We start from the raw sequence: 23,185 nt of genomic DNA on the forward strand, positions 1-23,185 counted from the left end.
ATTAGTTTATAAGTAAACTTAAGAGTTTTAGTCTAGTTAGCTAAAATCTTCTAAACTATAAGAACTAGTTAGGATTCAACATTATTGTCAGATTGCCCACAAGTGGAAATGTGCTCTTTAATGATTATGAGCTATTTCCCCCTAGTATATCCCTTTGGTATTATGAATATAAATGAAAATTGCGTGGTGATGAATATTTAAGTATCTGAAATAGAGAAATTAATAAATGCAAAATTTTGAGTTGACTTAGATTTTCTTTTTCAAAGATTTGATTCTATCTAACAAATGACCTTCAGAGTGCAGAAGCAGCAAATGATATATTTTCTTACCAAGTATTTGGGCTCAAACATGTTTCTAATGTGCTTTTCTTTTTTTTTTAATGAGATGAAGCTTAGCAGTATTCCACAAATGTTGGAATCTCATTAGCCACAGACATCCTATGGCTCATCAGTATTACTCCAGGTGTTAGAACTTGTATCATCATTGATTTAGGTCTGCTGAATTTTTGAAACTTTTTTTTTAAGATTTTATTTATTCATTTAGAGAGAGGACAGGAGCAGGATGGGAGGAGGAACAGAAGGAGAGAGAGAATCCCAAGCAGACTCCGCACTTAACGCAGAGCCTGTTTCGGGGCTCAATCCCATGACCCTGAGATCATGACCTGAGCCGAAATCAAGAGTCAGATGCTCAACTGACTTAGCCACCCAGGCGCAGGCGCTCCTGAAACTTTTGAGACCTCTGGAGTTCTTGGTCCTTAAAAGCAAATAGTAAGATGCCTCCTTTGTGAAAGTCGATGCCATATTTATATCTTCATCACTCTCTGGTTGTTTTCTGTGATGACTCATTTCAGCGGTAGTGTTTTTATTTCCTACAACACAAGCAACAAAAAAGTCAACAAAAATTACATATTTGCAAACATTTCAACTTGAAATAGTCACAACAAACAGAGTAATAACTAAATAATTCTTTTCCCCCAATGTCTTTTCTATTATGCAAATTAACACATATTTGCTATTTTACGTTTTTACCAATAGGTGGCATTGACATTTTTAACTTTAAAAATGTATCTCTGAACATGTTCTAATTAGATAAGAATGATGTGAAGTGTTTTATATTTAGCTTTTTATTTAATCTGAGAAAGCGCCGTCGTGTCTGTGCACCTCCATCAGGTATAAATTAAGTTGCATTTCATGGTTGGCTAAAAAGAGTCATGTGACTCGTCATCTTTATTTCTCTATATCAGGTAAAAGAAGGGACTTCTAACCACTCTAACTTCACAGAAAGTGAAATGCGGTATCTCCTAAGTCTCATTGTCCTCTAACTACCCCGTGATGCCCTTTTGAGGAGGAGCCTACCTAGGTGCCTAGAAGCCCAAACCATGCCAGACTTAATTTGCTATTCAGAGTAATGGTGTGAGAAGTACTAACCAAAAAGGGGTTTTAATCATTTAAAATGGAAAATATTGCCATAGTCCAATGCCTTTCTTTTGTAGTAGAAACTAAGGTGTTTCCTCCATAATGAATTTGTAAGATGAGCAACACGTTTCCCGGTATCTCTGCTCATAGCCTTCCACCCTGTCCTCTCAGTGAGACACATTTGTTTCTGTTTTGATGAGCATCCTACCTAATTGCTCATGGCCATTGCTCTTGTTGCTCACTTGGTAAGCTTTTCCATGTTACCTTCTTGTGTTGTACCTTAACTGTGATGCTAATGAGCATTAATACTTAAGGTTATAGATTTCAAATTGGGATTTTTGGTTTCTTGGCTTGGATTTAAGATATTTGTCCAAAGTTGGGGCACCTGGGTTGTTCAGTTAAGCAGCCAACTCTTGATTTCAGCTCAGGTCATGATCTCACAGTTGTGAGATCCAGACCCAGGTCAGGCTCCATGCTCAGCAGGGAGTCTGCTTGAGATTCTCTCCCTCCCTCTCCCACCCCCAACTTGAGCACATGCGCATGCGCTCTCTCTCAAAAAAAAAATCTTTAAAAAAAAGATATTTGTCCAGAATTATACCTGGTATGTTGCATTTTTTATTCCTAAATGATGTCCAGTGTATTTCCTTAAAAAAATTTTTTTTTTGTAAATCAAATGAGTATATATTGCTTTCATATTTTGCACGCCCTCTCTTCATGGCCTAATTTCATCATGGAGGTATATGCAATAGGGTTGTTTCATTTGGCTGTGCTGAAATGTGGAAAAATTTTACCGTCCTCGTTTTAGAAAAGCATATCCCTGCCCATGTAAAGTGATTTATGCTGCCTTTATTTTTAATGGTAGAAAGCCACACTTTGAAACCACTTAATGTCTCCTTGTGGTTTCTCGTATTTATTAAGAGTTAGTATATATTTGTATTTTCAATTTGGGAACATTATATGGATAACCGACTCAGTGTTTGGTGTCACTTTACTCCCCGTTCTTCCTACATAAAAGAAAGGGTTCCTACCATCTGACCTCTAACATTCCTCCTGGTTTTTTAAACATTTTATCATTCTATGAAGAGCCCATTAGGCAATTGTGAATGTGAGTATGACTTATGTCTCCATTCAAAATCGAATACATTTTCACATCATTTAGTTTAGTCTTTGCTAAGTGCCTGTGTGTGTATGGATTATGTCCTGAATGCTGTAGGGTGATTCAGCCTTCTTCTCTACATTCATAGGGTTGCATGGCACACGTCAAGAAGAAATGATTGATCACAGACTAACAGACAGAGAATGGGCAGAGGAATGGAAACATCTTGACCATGTAAGATGTCGGTAATCACTTAGGTTAAAATATGTTCCAAAATCAACTGGAGTGGGGTTTTATGATAAAAGAAATGCTGGGGATGCTTTGAGGTTATTATGTTTTGTGCTGTCCTTGAAGAAAGTAACGAGTGGGAATGTTTGTGATAAAATACAGGATTTGATTTCTACATTGATATCAAAGGCACTAACATAAGAGAAATGTAAGGTCGTCGAAAGGAGCCCTCAGAGCCAGATCCGTGGGTTCCTGTTTTATTGCAAACGGGTCACTGGGTTTATACAGTAATGGGATTAGTATTGGGAACTTGGCTGTGTGCCTTCAGCCAAACTCTCTGTCGTGAGTCATGTTCACGCCTCCCACATTTTACTCTCATTCCCATTGAGTTCACTCCTCTGTCGGGTCTCCATTTCAAATCCGACCTTTGAAAATACGAGGCGGAAGGAAGCCTTCGGGAACACAGTGGCGTCCTTCATCGTCCCGCGGTAGTCTGTTCGCTGCCCGCCATAGTGGTTCGGCGGTGGTGATGGCTGTGTTCTTCCCCCGTGCCCGTCCCTCCCACAGCTGTTGAACTGCATCATGGACATGGTGGAGAAGACGCGGCGGTCCCTCACTGTACTGCGGCGGTGTCAGGAGGCTGACCGCGAGGAGCTGAATTACTGGATCCGGCGCTACAGCGACGCCGAGGACTTGAAGAAAGGCGGCGGCGGCGGCGGCGGCGGCCACTCCCGGCAGCAGAGTCCCGTCAACCCGGACCCGGTCGCGCTAGGTACCTTTCCTTTGGGTGGACACGCCGAACAGATAGTTCTCACGCTCGTAGTGCCGATTTCACGTTCAGTGGGGTCTTTGCAAAAATAAAGGGTATGCCGGGCCTTTTAGAGCGGTAAACACTTCACACCCCCAGTCTCCGAGAGGAAGCCAGGGGACTGGCTGACGCAGAGGCGGGCGCAAAACTTAAGCTCCTCTTTTCAGGGTAACGCTGCGCTCCGGGCAGAGCTTCAAGGCCGGGCCAGGGTTTCACCCGCGTCACCGAGAGGTGTGCCCCTGCACAGTCCGGCTCTTTGCACCCAGCCCCCCAGAGTGCCAGAACAAAAATCGCAGGGCGTCCTGAGCCTCTGAGGCTGCAGCAAGCTCTCCAGGGAGCTCGGCTCCTGCACACTGTGTTGGATGCGTGTTGTCTGATTTTTAATTGAAGACACGGTCTCTAAGACAGCCTTGTTTTCCAGCTGTATCTTTTATTTTCGTAAAACACTTAACCAGGAAGAAAGACCTATCGGGTTATACAGTCTGCCTGCTGACACTTGCAAATTAGTGATGAAGGGAGCACTGTCTTCTGGTGACTTGAGCTTAACCTAGATGGCGTAAAGCCTGCCTTTTATTTTTTTTTCAAATTTTTATTTAAATTCTAATTAGTTAACATATAGTGTAATATTGGCTTCGGGACTGTGTAGAGCCTTTATTGATTCTAGTTATATATACAACTGTTATAGTTGTGCTTTAGAAATTGAATGCTTGATGTGTAGCCATATCTAATATTGATATATGGAGATTGTTGAGGTTATAAATAGAATATCATCACAAATACTGGAAAGAGATCCTGAACCTGGGAGAATTTTTGAGTAGCCTGTGAACTTTTGTCTCAATTAATAACAAGATGTTACCATTTACACTGCTGGCTACTACACGTGGGTACCATCTGAGTAAACTTAGTGGAGATGGATTTGTGTTGATCCGTGTTCCCTCATCTCAGTTTTCTTATTTGTTTAGCCACACACCTGTCAACTCACTCAGGGCGCAGTCTGCACCGCAAACCAAACTAATTACACACGTGTAGATTAAGCTCATGACTTTGGCCTCATTATCACCCCTGGCTGATTATTAAAAATTAAAAACTTGTCTGTTACCTGGCTATTGATCATACTATCTTTTTTATCAAAATTATTCCTAGGCAATAAAGTTTCCTTTGTGCTTTAGGTTTGTGGATTCCTGCTAATCCCTGAATGCTGAATGCTTATTACCATAATAAGTATTAGATAAAGAAAGATTTCAAATCACTTACTTTACCCACTAGGTATTATTCTAAAGCATGGTGCATTTGTTAGGATACATTAAGGCAAGTAATGAAAATAGGTTTAATTTGAACCAACATCGGTCCATGTAAAACTATTTAGAGCAGAGTTGAATAACTTATCCTGTTTATTTCCTTGTTGTGAACAAAAACTTGTTAATCATGATGGATCTGTTCAGGACAAATAAAGGGGGTATTCGTAACCATGCAGTGTAGGCAAAAATTGAAAGCCTTAACTAAATAAAATTTTAAGAGTAAAAGTGTTCAGTTTAACCTACTTTATTGAACTGATTTTGTTGAGTCAGTACTTATTTATTGAGCGTTTACTGTGTGCCAGGCATTGTGTTAGGCAATGTAATAAAGGAATAAAATCCTTCCTTCCTTCCCTTGAGGAACTTTTGGTATATTGGAGAAGATAGGCGGGGCCACAGCTAGTGGCCACTAGTGGCCTGGCACTAGATGGTCCCTGAACTGACAGGATTAGTATTATCTGCTGTCTACTGTCAAAGAAAAAGTTCAGAAACTGATGGGACTTCATGCCTAAGTGAGTTATTTTCAGCCCACAAAATATAGGACACATTATATCATCACACTGTTGCATACACATTCTGGTGATGCAAATGTATATTGTTCTCGAGGACGATGGGTTTAGTTTCCCTGTTAACTAAAAGAATAAAGTTGGTTTTAAAAACTTCTTAGGAGTACCCAAATTACATTATTTCCGATGATGCTTAATGAATTCATAGTTTTGGTCATACAAGGTTGCTTTGGCTTTAAGCTTTTGTAGATTGTATTATTCAAAGACTACAAGCATTTCCTTTCTTTGTTTGGACTCTTTTTTTTCTTTTAATAAACAGTCATGTTCGTTAGGGCCACAGAACCCTAGACTGCCTTTTAGAAACCATCCCAGCTGGAGAGATAACTTGTCAAAAGCCACACAGTGTGCAAGTTTAAGCATCCCACATGGCCTTTCCTAGCCTCTAAGCCTGTGAGTTTTATTTTACGGGGCTGGGCTGTGGCTCTAAGACAGACGGTGGTTGGTAATCATGGACCACACTCATACACATTGTTTTTGAAGGTTCTCTCCTAGGTTTTGGAGTTGAATGTATTGATGTGTAAAGAAAGGATCAGAGATTACTGGCTGATGAGTCTCATTTCTGCCTCTGGAAAGTGTGTCGTGGGGTGTGTGTGTGTGTGTGTGTGTGTGTGTGTGTATAGACAAGAACTGTGGCTGTGTCTGTATTTTTATGTACACATAGATCTCTGTATCCTGCAGTTACATTACCTGTGTTTCTTTTAGCTCAATTCTCTATTCTGCAGCTGCTACAGAGGTCAAATGAGACCTGCAGAACTTCAGAATAATATTATAGGAGATATCTTTAGTTCAAAATATTTCCTTGGTTTCCTCCCTAGCTTGGAAGCATTGGCAGTTTTCAGTCACACACACAGACACTCTGAGCATTTTTAAATTGCATTTGGGGACTGGACAGAGGAGAACATAACCTCCATGACCACTCTGTTGTACTTGTTAAACTTACTCCCATTCTCACTTTTGAAATATATCCATAGTGTTAGGTCAGTGTGAGGAATTAGTAAGAGAACATGACTATCTATTACTAATTGAATTTTGGCGAGTTTTCCCTAGATATTAATTAAATAAAGTCTATTTTGAATAGCCTCTTGAACAATTTTAAAATTGAGTACATACTGAGCCCATAATGTTGTTTTGACTCAAAAACAGGTTGGTATCTTGAAGAACTCCTCAAAATATTAGATTTTTTCCTTGAGATCATAGATTTGTATTATTTTTATTGTTATTACTAACTTTCCAGGAAAAACTCCAAATATTCAAGTACTAAAGTTAGAAAGCTAATTTTTAAAACAATTGTCTCTATTTTCAAAGTATGACTTGTTCTTTGTACATTTAAGTTTTGTTACATTGTGCATTTCACCCAAGAGAAGCTAATGCCATCAGAATCGACACATAGGGTCACTGAAGTAGAATTGCTTTTGTCCAAATAGGTGGGTAGGTGCTGATTAGCACTTCATGGGCCTGAGTGTTGATCTGGGTCTCTCTGCAGCTGCTTTTCTCCTCCTCTGCCTCCATTCCTCTTTTCTCTCAGTGTGCTGTTCATATCACTCTCTTGGCTCCTGACATTTTATTTCCTTCAAATTACTTTCTTTTTACTGGCTGTGTACTATTCTAGAGTCTTCCTATAGTTCATCTTGTATTTGTGCTTTCCCTCTGTGTTTCTCAAGAAGTTCTTTATACCATTAGAGTTAAAAGAAGTATCCAGAGACTGAGGCATAAATCTCTGAAATAGGATTGCATTTTTCCCTTTTTTAATTTTTTGAATGTTTGGATATTGGGATGAGAATGTATGAAATTTTGAAAATACTTTCATGTATGTTTTGGTAAGGGTTTGACTCTTGCCAGAAAGAGACATGTCAGAAGGAGGCTTTTTGTTTTAAATGGAATGAAAAGTCCAGTTGATCATTCATAAAAAAGCTCAGGAATTCTAAGTTTGGCAAATTAATACCACCCCTGCCTCAAGTAGATTGGTAGGGAAATTGGTATTTTAAAATTCCACTGGCCAGCAAGCTTTATGATTGTCATATAATTGAATCATAGAATTTCTCATTACTGTCTAAAACCTCAGGTAATCTAGTATGAAGGTTAAAAGCACAGATTGTCTGGGTTCAGACACCTGGTTCCTCCTCTTCCTAGTTTTGTCACCTTTGGCAAGTAATTCTCTATGCCTCAGTTTCCTCGTCTATAAAATGCGAATAGTAATAATACATACTTCATAGATGTTTCTGTATTAAATGAGTTAATAGGTATAAATCATATGGGACAGTGCCTGACCCATAGTAGATGTGATAAAAGTAATGGCTGTTATTATTCTTTCTAATACGTAATCTCAAAAAGAACTTTAAAGGACAGGGGTACATGAAACCAACTTGCTTCGCATCCAAGATTATAAAATTAGAGTAGATTCTTAAGTATTTTTTTCATTCTGAAAATACATCGAAACAGTAATTTTTAGGTGACTATGTAACAGGCAGAAAAACTAGAAAAGGGGAATTCTGTCTTAAACACAGTTAAATCTGTTGTACCTTTGGGACCCTAATTCATAATATAAGGCTCTGGAAAAATAGTTTGCTCCCAACCAAAGAAATATATCCTGTCTTACTATCAGATTATAAAAACCACAACCATGTTATTCAGAGTATATCTGCATATAAAAGTTTAGAGTTTTGTATACTTGTATTGATTCCTTTAAATCACATCATGAAATTCATTTCAAGATCATTCATCTTAAGTGCCCACTGTATTTAAGTATATTGGGTTTAAAAAGATGGGAGTAGTAGATACACCCATCTTTTAAAAACAAGAGATGATTGCCTCCTACTAGGTATTTTTTACTGTTAAAAACAGAATCCTAATGTAGTTCTGGCTTCTAGGTTTGGTTTGGGCTTCTGAAACATAATATTGAGGTTTCTGAATTAATTATCCTTAAAAATAGTAACTAGCATTTGTAAAGATGAACCCACTTAACGCGTCCTTTCTTTTGGTGGTTTTTTGTGAGAGATATTATCATGCTCTCAGCCTCATTCTGCCCACTACAGAATGAAGGCCATACCTAGGTGCTGCCAAGTTTTGAGCCTTGCTGTCCTGGGTCAAATGAGGTCCTGTTGATTCTCCAAAGGCAATCAGCTCATCCCTTCATATATATTGATGGCGGCCCTTGCTGTTTCTAGTATCCAGTGGTCTCCATTCTGTCATAAGTGTAGTGCATCTTGCCTCTCCTACATCAGAGATTGCTTTTCCTGATCTTCCACATTTCTTATAACTACTCCTGTACCTTGACACAGTCCCTCTCTTCATAGACATCTTCTCTTCTGGAGGCTCCTTCTCCTCTCACCCCCAAACAGTTTGGGTCCCAAAGCAAGCCAAACTCAATTTGGGACTTTTCTATAATTTTGCAGTCTTTCAGTAGTTACATATGTATACGTTTCACACTTTAAACCATCTCCTATAGGCTCTTCTGTCTTTGTTTCTATGACTGCATTTTAATAACAACTATCCATTTTATATCAACTGATGTTTTATAGGTGGTCAAGATTTAATGGCAAATAAAAATTCACTGCTTTAAAATCCGGGCCTTAAAAACGTAAGGTGTTTTGCATAGGTTTGTCTAGAGCAGTCAATTTCTAAATTAAAGAAGTCCTCAGAGGGAAGTTGTCTCTTGTAATATTGAGCAACTTCAGGATTGTTTTGTTTTTTAAACTCAGTATTGCCCATAAAGACATTGTTATTGCTGCTACTTCAACAGAAGTGAAGATAGTACATTTTTTCGTCATTTGGTTTCTGTAGCGATGGTAGTATTCATCAGTGTATCAAAAATAGATTCTGAGTACATCTGATCGCTCCATTCCTATATGCATTTACATATATATGTAAATCTGTGAATATTTTATAAAAATTTTTTTGCCTGTAGATTCTTATTTTGAAAAGAAGTTCTTTTAGAAAGTAGGGTGGGATTAAGAAAACTTTTACTTGATTGGTTTTGGTGTTTCTGTGGGGTTTCAAGGTCAGGTGCAGTTTGAGTCTATATGTCACTGAGAATTTTAGGGATATATAGCCAACTTGAAATATTGCATAACTTTCCAGTGTGGTATATGGACCCTCACAATCTGTACAGCTCCGGGGAAGGTGGGCGCCTGATTTAAGCCTTATACATTATCTTTGAGTAAATTTGGGGACTATAAACATTTATGAGTTTTAAATAAAGTTTATACAAATATCACGTAAGAAATTTGAGGACTTCCCAACAAGAACTAAGACAGAGAACTGCTAACTATGGAAATAACTTCTATCCCCAAGTGACATATACTCAGGGAATAAAAAATTACTGTTGTATATTGCTTAATCCAAATCTCTTGAGAGGTTTTTTTGTTTTTCTTTTTTCCTTTCCTTTCTTTTTAAGTTTTGTGCTATGTGGATTTAAGTGCTGGAAGAAAAAGAAACTTTAAGGTGCTTGTTTCCGCCTTAATTATTGATGAGGAAATAAGTATCCATTCTTCTTGGACAGCCTACTAAATAATAACAGTGATAACAGTTATGAGGGTAATTAACTAATTACCCTCTCTAATGTCCAATGAGAATTTGGGATGTGCCATGCTGAGCATGTACTAGGAAGTACCTCTTTCAGTCTCCACAGCAGTGCACGCAAACGTTGTACCAGTATCCCCACTTTACAGATGTGGTGACTGAGAGATGCAGAAACTAACCTGCTCAGTGTCACCTGACTCGTAGGTGGCAAAGCCAAGATTCAGCTTCACTGAGCTCTAGAACGAACTCTCTTCTACCTATGCTCTCAGGGGCGGTAATTAGTTTCTTTCATGCATGGCCTTCGGATAACTTAACGTTACCTTTCCCATTCCCTGTAATAATGATTGGCCATTTATAAATATTTTTTACCAAGCTGTTGATCTTTTCTTAATCCAATAAATGGAAAAAACTTTTTTTTTATCTACTTTGGAGAAGGCATGGTTTTTCTTTATGTATCTATTCTTATACTAAGGCCAAAATCTATTCCTAGAAAACTGTCTTTAAAAGCTGCCATAGGTTTCTCTCTGTTTAATTGTGTCATATGGCTAAATGTGAACTTTATTACACTTTATTTCTTCAGGAAATAGTTATAGTGGTGTGGAAGGTAATCCTGATGAATCTAATTAGCCACATCACATTTCCTTGAAGTTGTGTGTGCACCAGTTTTTATCTAGCTGTTTTATGAATGAAAATTACTTAAATAAAAACATTTTGGTTTTCATCGTTTTCCTTACAGAAATCAATGTGTGCATGAGAATAATCATGAGAATGGGTATTTCAAGTACATCTGATTATCACGTAATCATGAAATTATAATGTAAAGTTTTAAGAATTTGTATATTTGGAATAATTACAGATTTAAGAAACATTGCAAAGATAATACAGAGAGTTTCCAGATGCCCTTCATTAAGCTATAATAAGCTTTTGCTAATTCAGAATAATTGAGGAAATCTTCAGTTTTAGCCACTATCAGTGTGCCCTACAAGGAATCAAAACATTCAGACCTGTTTAAGGCATTCAAATGTAAAATGATACATACTTAGCTAAATTGAGTGCGCTTTTCTCTGTTTTCCATATTCTATATTCTGGTACTTGACATTTCTTATAAATTAAGGGAAAATCTTAATTACTTGAAATTTATCAGGGGTTGAATGATTGTTCTATTTATAAAAGTTAAAATGATTTTTTCCTGCCCCCAAACCTCTAAATACATAGGCTTTCATTGAAAAATTCAGTATGGAAGATGTGTAGTACATATTTTAACTATGGAAGACTGTGTACACTTTCAGTTTATTCTCGATCATATATAGAAAAATGTAAAAGGTGTCCTGTCATTTCCACAAACATGTTATTTTGGAGGTTAGCATTCCTACATCAACTTATTGTGATCTGTTTTCTCAAACTTTTAAAATTTGACAAGGATAAGCACAGCATTTCATTTAAAGTGAAACGTCATTTTCTCTTTTAGAAAGCATGTACTAATCTTGTTTTGTTAACTGAATATCTCTGAATCCATTCTAATGATTCTTTTCTCCTTCCACCCATGTCAAATCCTTACGATCCAATTTGTGTGAAAATGTTTAGTGCCCAGCGAGATTTTTAAGAAGTCATTGGGAGAACTGGTTAACCATGGAGTAAGGCTCACTATTTATTGAAAGGTGGTGGTATCAGAGCTATGTGAAAATTATATTAGCCTAAGATTTGATTTTTTTTAACTACCAGTCTGACTCTTGAAAAGAAAACTACCAAATACAATTTATTTTCTTGAACAAAATAAACATGCCTATAGAAATTCCCAGAGTGACAGGGTTCTGGGAGCAGTGCACCCAAACATCCTATTGGATAATGAAATCATTGAAGTTGTTTAATTTTGAGCGTACAAGGCATTTAAGCCAATGACTTTCTGTTTTCCTTGAGCTCTGATGACTGGCCTTGCTATTTGTGTTTATTTTCTAGAGGTGAAATTCTCAGCCTTTTAGAATGATGTTTTTGTAGAGCAGCCAAGAGAACGGGAAATTGCTTGCTTCTATTCTGTGTAATGACATAACGTGCTTATGGTGCTTTCTTCCTCTCCCCACCCGCTTTGCATCCTTTTCCTAGATGCGCATCGGGAATTCCTTCACAGGCCTGCTTCTGGATACGTGCCAGAGGAGATCTGGAAGAAAGCTGGTAAGAACTGTTGAAAAACATGAGTCTAGTGTTGTGGCAGCTGTGTGCAGTTGTTCATGCAGTGATGGGAGGAGCGACAAGGAGGGCCTTTCCTGCTAACGACAACAAAAACAGAACAGCCGCCCCACCACAAACCAAAAATTTAAAATCCTAATTAATATCCTTCCACCGGACCTGACTAGAACACGGAGTAGTTTCATTTGAGGAACATCTGCTAGTGCCACGTAATTGACCGTCGGAAGGTGTTTCTGTTGTAAACCCGTTTTTCAGGTGCTCTCATGGTTTTGGGCTAAAAGCTTGCGTAAGAGGTCTCAGCTTGCATGTGCTTTACTCTTAATGAAAAACTAATGTTTTAGAAATTCAATTGCGTACGTCAGTCATTTCTCCTGATTTTTAAAAGTGGAGATACAATTGGCATGTCTCCGAAATTCTTTAAAAAATCCTAACAAAACTAGTTTTGTTGAGGTACTCCCAGATTTATGACTACAACCAATATTTAAAATTGATCTTCCGGGCTAATTAATATTCAGTGACCAGAACTAAATTGTTTCCTAAATTAAATGACAAAGTTGCCAAACTTCTGTTTTTCCCTCCTGTGTACACTATCAGATTTTCATTAAGAGATACTGGTCTCCATTTTGGGGCTGATTTAAAGTTCCCGGTGACACTGACTGCAGAAGGTTCGGATCTGGCAGAATCTTGGGGGACACCAACACTTAGAAAAGTTGAGCCAAAACCTTGCAAAATCTGACTCAGGAGAGAAAGCATAAAACCTGTTTCAAGAGTGAAAGATGATGTGACAGACACATACTGTGGCTTTGAGCTGCTCTAAACTCCAGCTATTAAAACAGTTTGGAGAAACTGGAAAATGCTATTTCTGTAAAGGGTCAGATGGGTATAGGGCTGGGATCCCTAATCAAGGGGAAATAGTGAAGGGAAAGGGTCTCTTGGGGTTGTGATTTGACCCACCTGTGTCCGTAGTTCTTTGCAACTTGGCTGATGCTCTGATCGTTTGGCTCTTACCCAAGTGTTTTTAAAGATTTTCTAAGAAATACGTTTTTCTAAGAGTGATAAGGAGTTTCCAAATCTATGGTAGACCTGGTAGCTTACATTGAGAATCAGAAGGCTCTCTTGGCATGTCCAATATGCAAATCAGATAGATTATTCAGCTTAAAGGTTATATATGTTGCTAAGCTGCATAGTCTTACCAGATTTATAGCATCACCTCTAAGAAGATTTCTTCCTGGGTCATGGGGTACTCCCAAGCTGTTAAAATGTGCCAAGTGTCACCTAGCTGGAAAAAGAATTGCCACATCTTCTTTCTGACCACTTTTCTTCCCCATTTTTAAGCTGTCAGTGCAACTTACTCCAATAAGAGACACAAAGAATTGCCATTTTGGACAGCAGAAGGATGACATTTTATGTTGAGGGAGAGAGTCTTTCTCCGCATTTCCCTTGTTTATGTGTATTTAAGTTAAATCCTTGATAGTTCATAAAGAAAAATTGACAGGAAAGCCTTGTGTAATCCACATTCTTTTTCTGTGCTATTATCTGCTCAAGTCTTTGTTTGACTGCTATTATGCGAGAGCAGATTTTTCTGAATATACCACCTTTGTTGGAAAGTCAACTTGAATAGCTCTGCACAAAGGAAGTCCTACCATAAGTGGTAAGCAATTGGAAGCAGATTCAAAACTGCACTATATATTTGCCACTTAATCAGGTTCTTTAAAAATTTGACATGTTGTAATCTATTGAGTCCACTCTTATTTTTCTTCACTGTTTTGTGGGTTTCTGAAACTAATTCTGGGTATAGTTGACATCGTGGGGGCTGCACAAGTAGAGAAAGAACAATCCTTGCTTCTGTTATGTCCGTGGACTCTCTAAGAAGCGTTAAACCTTATCAAACGAATGCCCAAAACATTTTTTAGATGTGCCTATATTCTATCTTAGGGCTTCAATCTAAAATAGGACTTGGAAGTGGGGTCGATTACATGTGTGTATTTGTGTTATTCTCATACCAGTATCCCTAATCTGCTGTACAAAACCAGTTTGGGGATAGTTTTCTATGGATAGATGCTAATATGAAGGAGTATATTAAATCCCCAAAGTACAGGCGACAGTTTCATCTGGAAATCTTGAATAACTGCTTATAATATTTATCTTCATAGGCGTCTTAAAAACCATTTCTAGTGTTCACAGTGTCAAGGCATCCAGCATAATGAAAACACTGAGGGCAAAATATGACATCTGCACTCAGCTTGTTACAGTTTGAAAGCTTTTTTCCCCAAGATTCTAAAATTTGCTGTGGGCAAAATTTTTTTGGAAGAAAACCTATAAAGTATGTCTTTGCAATCAAAGTATTATACATTACCTTTGTGGCAAAAGATAAGTAAATAAAAGAAAGTTTAAAGCATTTGAAAAATATCAAAGGGGGGGTAGAGCTCTCAAAATTCAATGTATTATAACCAGGGTATCCTTTTTCACAGGAAATATAATTGCAAAAAGTATGTCCTGTGCATGAAAGTATATCATACAATATTTAGCACCATTTTATTTTGAAATGATTTCAGACTAGCAGAAAGGTTGCAAAAATGGTATAAAAAATTGCCTTATTCTTTTTACCCAGTTTTCCCTATTTTACTGTATTTCGTTTAATATCTTTCTTTTCCTCTTTCCTTCCCTCCCTTTCTTTCTCTGTTATGCATGTTTTCCCCCAACCATTTGAGAGTAAGTTGAAAATGTGATGCCCTTTTACCCTAAACATTTTAGTGTGTATTTCCTAAGAACAAGGACATTCTCTTATATAACTATAGTACAATTACCAAAATCAGGACGTTAACAGTATGTAACTCACAGACCCCATTCAAATTCTGCATGTTACCCCATTAAGAGTATAACAATGTAATAGTGTAACAATACACATTTTTAAATATTTTGGGTCCTAACAAATGTTGAAGGCCGCATCCATTTTCCCCTGTAATTACTACTTTTAAAAGCAACAGCGAAAATAACAGAACACACTGTAAAGGTATGAAAAATCTTCATAAAATTGAGGGGAAAATCTAACGTAAAGATGGTTTTCAAATCACAACCGAGTGTTTTTTTCAGTATATTTCTTTTTCAAACGATCAGTGAATGTTTGCAGTTGGTAATAAATATTCAAGCACCTTGCAAATGTCCTACCAACTCTCTTTGCTGATCTGTATATGCCTGTGGGATTAGAATAGGAATGCATAATTTAAATATAAATTGCCTGATTTGCATACACAATTAGTCAAGCTACAGCTTTGATCGTAAGCAAAAATTATTGTCCTGTATTACCACTTAGATAGAATTTTAATTCACCTTGAATATTCAAACTAAATTAGACCCTGGCTGTCTAGTTAGAAGGGCAGTACTTCCCTGGTGCCCCCGGTCGTTTATGATAGGGTAATAAAGGCATCTTTTCACCTCCTGGTGAAGAAAGAGCTGCAAGCTCTATGCGGTACTCTGTTTCTATCCAGATTTTAAATGGCATATCTTAGAGCAACCAACAAAGGCTTAACATATTTTAGTTAATATTTCCAGTCTGGATCTTTCCCTTATATTTTAGTTTATAAAACCTAGCAGACAGTAATTACAAATGAAAGAACTTCAGAAATAATGTGGCTGGTGTGACAGAGCCTACAAAATTCATGCCAGCTAATTACTAGTGGAGAGCTTTTGATGATCCTCAAGGCCTGGGCTATAGATGTGTGAAATAAACCATAGACATTTAAGAAACCATAGGAATATTAGCATCTCTTGCATTTTTAATCTACAGTAAAACATTTTTTTATTAGGAATCTATGTTTTTAATTAAACAGAACATTTAATTAAGGTGCTTTTTAAGTGGGTGAAACAATTAAGTGCAAACACTTGAATGAAACATGTCATAATTAGTTTTAATAGAGTGTTAATTAGTACTAGGTTTGCCAAGTTAATAATTACTGCTTATTAAATTTTCAATTAATCATTGTCATTTTGCTTTGAATAAAGATGAAAATTAGATAAACTAATTTAGGGGGAGGATATTTTCCCTTGTTAATTAGAACAGTTAATTTTTTTAAATGGAAATTACTTGTTTTAGTTGTCAATCTCATATTGTACATTAGTCAAATCTTTGCACCCTTTCCACAGCCAAAAAATAAAGAGCTAATTTGACACCTTGCAGGTTTGTAGGCAGGCCTGATTGTTTTGGCCTCTGGTATGATTCGATTACGTTTGTCTAGTGCAACAGTTGGTTATGCGAAGCTGTGTATATATTTGATTGAGTAGATGGGCAACAGCTTAAAACTGGGAAATGAGAAAATGATTTTTAAAGAACCCTATCGTTTAGCCTGAAAGGGCATAAATCCACATGACTCAGGAAATGACTTAGGAAAAAGAAAAGCCAGATCATCTGTTTCATCCTGGATTTTCTTTACAAGGGCTACATCGACATAATTGCCATACGAATTACCTTTTACTATCGTGCTGTATGTTTCACCAGCAGAATAATTGTTAGCACTTAGATATGGATATGTGTAAGATCCATCCCCTTCCTCTTTTCTTCTGAACGCTTTTTAACATGAACTCCCTATGTGCATATTAAACCTATAGCCTTGTGGCAAACCACCTTAATGTGTCTGAATTATCCAGGCAGGTTTCTGGTGGTGATTTTTGTCCTTTAGCTACTTAAGTCTGGTCTCCTAATCATTTTTGGAGGTACTAGTTTGGTAGAAAAGTTGTAGTGATGCTAGAGTAGTTTAAAAACTATTCCCAGACATGCAAGTTAAAGGAAAAAAACAAAAAAAAAGATCTCACCCTTTGTTTTCCAAAATGAATTTCAGAAAGCTGCTGGCTATTTAGACAGCCAGGAGAACTGCCCAGTAATTGGGATGGGAGTCACGCCCGTTCTATAGAATTGTGTTTAACAGCGATCAGTATCCAAGGTCCTGCGCTAACAGGGAAATGTTCTCTCGTCCGGTGCGGCCTGCCTGGCATGCAGAGGAGGCGGTCAACGAGGTGAAGCGCCAGGCGATGACCGAGCTGCAGAAGGCCGTGTCGGAGGCCGAGCGGAAAGCCCATGACATGATCACAACCGAGCGTGCCAAGATGGAGCGCACGGTGGCAGAGGCCAAGCGGCAGGCGGCAGAGGACGCACTGGCCGTCATCAATCAGCAGGAGGATTCGAGCGAGGTGAGGGGCTGGCGGGGGCTTCCAAGGCAAGCAGATCGTTTCCACTAATGCGAGTGCTCGGGTTTGAGTCCAGGAGGTCACAAATAAAAGCGGGTATTGGATTTTAGACAAACCGATCTTTGGTAGGGTAGGGATCAGAATAATTTGGGGGGAGTTCTAGCACTTGTGGAATCCATCAAGAGCTTGAGCAAATATTGTCTTTATTAAAGACCAAAAGGACAACTCTGCCAAGAAAGGTTTTTAATGTCTTTGGTGGGAAATGCTCACAACTTCCTAGCACTGTTGAGAGGCTTCAGACTCAGCTGTGTCACACGTGTCTGTCAGCGTCTGTGTGTGGTTTCCTTCTAATAGAAGGGGTTCCGTAGAGATGCCCTGTGCAGACATGCTCTCCAACGAGGTACTGCAGGGCCGGCATCGCAGCCCCTCCCTTCACTATTGGTCCTAAATTCCAGTGCAAAAACGGCCTCTGCATCAGCTCAACCTTCCTGAGCAATCCTCTGCACAGTCTCTTTTTTCCACATTATTTGTAATAACCACGATGTTGGCCATCACCTCACCACTGGAGGTGGTATTATTTGAGTGTATTAAAATACACGCACGTAGGGTGCCTGGGTGGCTCAGTTGGTTAAGCGACTGCCTTCGGCTCAGGTCATGATCCTGGAGTCCCGGGATCGAGCCCCGCGTCGGGCTCCCTGCTCAGCGGGGAGTCTGCTTCTCCCTCTGCCCTCTTCCCTCTCGTGCTCTCTGTCTCTCATTCTCTCTCTCTCAAATAAATAAATAAAATCTTTAAAATACACGCACGTAGCCCAAATGGCTCAAGGATCTGGGAAGTAACTAAAACACGGTACTTAACAGAATGCTTTTTAAAATTAGAGCTTGCAAAGTCAGAACAATATGGTAATGCTTCACATTAATTAATGCAGCCCCACAATCATCCCCTGCCCTACAGTAACTCAGATAAAGGACCTTAGTTAGCTAGTCTCACCGAGCTGAACTAGCAGGAGCATCAACTGATAAATCAATGGTCTACTACAATACATATCTATAATTTGTGAGGGAGAGTAAGAATTTAATTTGTACCAGGCTTCTCTGTAGATGAAAGACCCTGCGGGAATCACTCAATGCCGAGAGTTTCTATTTAATGTGTAGCAGATGAATAACAAGGGGACAAAAGGAATTGATTTTCAACATTTGAAAGTTTCTCAGGAAAAGAGGGACAAAGGGAAGTTTATCTACTCTTTAACTGCTGACTTTTCCATTGTCGAATTAAGCTAAACATAAATTCAATTTTATTGGCATCTTGTGGCTAAGATATTTAAGGACCTTATTTTGTGGTGTTGTTTTTTGTTTTGTTTTTTTTTTTTTTTTAATTTCTAACATCCTTTGGAGAGAATTTGTCCTGCTCCGTTTAAGTTAGTAATACCATGAAGCACAGTAGTTGTCTTCACTGGAACATTATCACTTACACAAGAACACTTTAGGGCTGTTATGTATAGTAAGAGTATTCTGTAGGCCACTAAATTCTAAAGATGGATGTTTAGGAAGAAATTGAGAACTAAGTCTTTGTATTTGGGAAGTAGCATTCTGTATTCCTTCAGCGGCTAAAAGCTTTGTACCTTTATTCCTTACATCTATCCAGAAAAATACATGATCTTGACACTAGTATTTAACATTTATAGAAATAAGGATCTTTATGGTCATTTTTGGATGCAGATCATCTGAAAGGCAACTTAAGCCTGATTTCTTACTTTTCTTCTCTTTAAACTGCAGTACCTCTTTAAAGACTTAGAGTCAGGGTGGGGGGCTTGATCCCTCCAATAACTGAGTTTCTTTTCTTCAAAAGCAATGTAAACATTTTCCTGAGAATAGGAGAGCAAAAGGTGGAAGAGAGATTTCATTGGAACGAAGCTGAGACTCCTCTGGACTTGGACAAAAGTCTGTACACACTGTAAGAGTCGTTTGACCAAGGACTTGACAGAGAAGTTAATCCCCTAGCCCTAAATTAATGTCGCGACTTCTTCTGAGGAATGACTGACGGGGTCTGGGAATAGTCTGAGTGCCTGGTGGTAGTAAGTTTAGTCGGCTCTATCTTTTGCCCAAATTTATAGGTAAATACTTTTTTTATTTCCCCCCTTAGGGATTCTTTACTTTTAATTTATGAGTGAGAGCAAAACTTTGAATCCAACACATTATTTTTCTTTAGTCTGCTCTTTCCTCACACTGAGGAATATACGCCTTTTCGTAGAAATGACCTGATAAAAGTCACCCCAGCAGCGATGATTGCAAGTCACCTCAAGTGTAGAAAACTCTGTGGGCCCCTCCAGGACGGAACCAGAAGAACTTTGGCTCCCGGGGGCTAGGATATAACTCCCTATTCCAGCCTTCACCATGGTTGGCTCCAGCATGGGACTCTCATAGGCCAGGACTGCTTGGCCCAGCTGATGTGCAGAGAAGAGAGTTCAGGTACTTCTCAGAACTCTCTTCTGTTTCAGGGGGTTTTCTTGAATTTTAGCTACTCAACCCCAAATAAGACCCATCCAGTATTGTGCTGTAGAAATTTGATAAATTGTTCTTTGTTTTCTTAGAAAAATACATAGGAGGTCTGGCTGCCATAGTAATTGGTTAAAAAAAAAATCCCATTAAATATAGGAACCACTGATTTAAAAACTGTACTAAGAAATTAATGGGCATTCCTTTAAAAAAAAAAAAAAGTCGTGTTTGTGACCTGCCCAGGGCAGTTTGTGATTCAATACGTAGAACTCTAAATTACTCCTATCCATGTATTCATGTATTCTTTCAATAACAAAGTTTTGAGCTTTTATTCTCTGCCAGGGAGGATGCTAGGCACTGAAGATACCTCTGCTTTCATGTAGAGTACAGTTCATTAGAGGAGGCAAATCACTAAATTATAAGAGTCTTAACAGGTTTAGTGTGAAAGCTTCTGGAACTTGGGTTTCATTTCATGTGGAACTGAAGGGTAATCAGGAACTGGTCAGCCGCTGCTGCCCTCTCCCTCCACCCCCATTGCTTCATCACTGTTTCCTTGGGCAGGGGGCACGTCAGCGCCTCTATGCAGGAGGAAGAGAAAAGGTGGAAAAGGAAGCCATGCCAGGCTTTGAGAACAGGAGGACTCTGGGTCTGGTGAGTGTGTGGGAAGGCTCACTCAGGCTGCAGGGTGGAGAGAGACTAGAGGAAACAAAAAGGAGGAACTAATCTGTTTCAGGAGACAGATGGGGATGAAGATGCTTGATAGTGGCACTGGGGGTGGAGGAAATTGTATCTGTTGGCTGGGAACCCAAGAGATGATACATACGGGCAGCATTTCTTGGTGGGTTGGCTGTTAAGGAAGAAAGAGGAGGGCGTCCAGAAGAGGGGTTTGGGATATACACGTCAGGTGATCTTACTTGAACAGGCTTCAGAAACTCAACTGGTTTTGATCTGCCCGGGGTGTATGTTTTTCCTTTGGGGGAGAGGGTTGGTGGAAGAGGTAACCTTCATTTTTTCGTGTGTGCGTAAACAACACTGGTTAAAACATTTTAAGAAACTCCAATCAATGACTGAATCCAGCTAGACAGATCACCTCTGTGAATTGGAAAGCGTAAATAGCACAAAGTCCTTAAATAGCTTGTGCTGTTTAATGTGAAAATCAGGAGAGTAGTATATAAAGGCGGGGTACAGGGTGACCATACCTCCCAGTTTGAGTGACACAGTCCTGGTTTACCTCTGTTGTCCCATGTAATTACCAAATGGTCCCTTTTATTCTCAAGTATTCTGGTTTGTATAGTGAACTATATGGCCACACCACTTAAAGGCCATGCTCAGGCGATCTGATGGTCATCTTTTGCTAGCAAAGCTCCAAGGCAGGTGCATGGGGGCAAAAGAATCCAAGGGGAGGACCTGAATCCTGGCTCCAGCTCAGTTACTGTATCAAGAACCCTGGGGCGAATCATTTCACTGCTGTGGGTCTTTATTTCTTCTTAAGGAATGAGATGTTTTTTTGCTACCGTACTCACAGGAGTGTTTAGAAGTTTTTTGTCTGTTTTTGTTTTTTATTGAAGTATAGTTGACACACAGTGTTTTGAGGATTTTTTTTTTATACCCGCATTTTAATTCAAAGTGTTTTGAGAGCTGTAAATGCAAAGCATCATTATCTGCTCATATTTCCCACAGTCCGTCCTGCATCACAAAATACACTAAGCTTTTCTGACTGAAACAAGTCTTTTTCTCCCTTCTCTCTCTTAGTTTGAGGCCATCTCCTATTATAGACATGTACCCATCTCTTACTTAGATCATACATGATCTAATCTGAAACTACAAAAATGCATATGTAGTTAATATAAATGTACAAAATATTATTCTTCTCTTCAGGGGGACTTCAAAAAGAAATCTGAGCTTCAGCGTCAGAAGACCAGCTCTCTAGACCGAGTTTCTTCTGAGCTGTTTGTGTTAAGGGCCAGTGCTCATGAATACCTCATTCTATGATTTCTGAATTTAGTCTTCCTCTTTCTACCTGTTTTCACACAGGTACAGTGGACCTACTAATGCCCATTCTGCTTAGGAAAACCACTGCTTCTGAAAAGTAGGCAGTAAAGAATGGAAAAATTCCAGGAGGAGGAGACAGGAGTTGAAAATCTTGAACTGGGGAGAAGAGCAGTAGGAAGGTGTACAGTCCAGAACGACTAGGCACAAGTATTATTGCGGGGGGGCGGGGAGGCATGTGGTTTATCATCTACGCAGGGACTCTTCTCAGTGGAAAAGGGGGTGCTCGCGCCAGGACGGGCCAGTCCTGTACACCAGGCTGTCCCTGGCATGCAGAAATCCTCACTCAGCATAGTTGGTGGAGTGGCAGGAAGTTTGGCCCAAGGTGAAACCGGCAGACCTGCCGTGAATGTTTAACTCTAATAGTAGAAACTGCTTCTTGTATTCTCTGTGCTGTAGCACATTTACTCTTCCTGTGAGTCCAGGTAGTGTAGACAGTGCTCTTGACCTCATTTTGCGGCTGAGGAAAGCTGAGTCTTGGGAGGTTAGGCTTCTGCTCAGGGTCTCAGCAGTAAGTGTGAGCGGGCCCTCAACCCAGACTGGCTGCCTTCTTAACAGCCACATGGCAATAGAGGAATTTTTTTTTCCTGATTATATATTAGTGTATCTATTTCTTCATTGGACTTCCTTCAGATTATTCCTACCTAGTTCTCTAACTTTACTTGGTTTTATAGACTAATAATTATTATTATAGTAGAACGATGCTGAACTTGGGGCAGACATCTAAGCAGTATGATAATTTCTGGGTGGCTCAGTCAGTTAAGCGTTTACCTTCAGCTCAGGTCACGGTCCAGGGGTCCTGGGATCGATTGAGGCCCTGCATCATCCAGCTCCCTGCTTAGCGGGGAGTCTGCTGCTCCCCCTCTCGCTGCCCCTCCCCCTGCTCATGCTCTCCCTCTCTCTCTTTTGTAGCGTATAAAATGTATTGCACCTAGAATATACTTAGAATATACCTAGAAATATATACTTATATATACTTAGAATATACCTAGAATATACTTAGAATATACCTAGAAATTTGATTTATAAATGCCAGCATTTATAAATCAAAATTAAAAAAAAATTTACCCAATCTGGCCATCTTAAACTGTTTATTTTTTTCATATTCATATCTGGTTCCCATCCATATATGGTTTTTTCCCAGTGAACATTGTCAGATTGGGCCTATTTCCAAAGAACCTGCTACAATTCTTCTTTGAGATCCATAACCAGTTCTAGCTTGGGGATCGAAGCGAATGACTGCAAGTGGGCAGAGAACAAAGAGTAAATAATTATACTATTGATAATTTTGAATTTTAAGCCACCAAATTGATATCCGCCTCCCTCCAGATTAAAATAGCCTTTATTTATTA

The 23,185-nt window shown here is 38.9% G+C and overlaps 1 protein-coding gene across 1 annotated transcript in view; it reads left to right on the forward strand.

Moving 5' to 3' along the window:
* The window catches only part of RUNX1T1 (RUNX1 partner transcriptional co-repressor 1), a 109,420-nt gene that overhangs the window by 79,702 nt on the left and 6,533 nt on the right, over positions 1 to 23,185 (forward strand). Inside the window, exons 7-10 of the mRNA XM_088023123.1 lie at positions 2,660 to 2,745; positions 3,307 to 3,511; positions 12,027 to 12,095; positions 17,104 to 17,294. Of these exons, the coding sequence (XP_087879249.1) occupies positions 2,660 to 2,745; positions 3,307 to 3,511; positions 12,027 to 12,095; positions 17,104 to 17,294 (551 nt within the window). The remainder of the gene's footprint in view (positions 1 to 2,659; positions 2,746 to 3,306; positions 3,512 to 12,026; positions 12,096 to 17,103; positions 17,295 to 23,185) is intronic.

This window comes from Eumetopias jubatus, unplaced genomic scaffold (genome assembly GCF_037043125.1).
Source record: "Eumetopias jubatus isolate StellerSeaLion01/CBP00866 unplaced genomic scaffold, mEumJub1_p1.0 scaffold_4, whole genome shotgun sequence".
Lineage (NCBI taxonomy): Eukaryota > Metazoa > Chordata > Mammalia > Carnivora > Otariidae > Eumetopias > Eumetopias jubatus.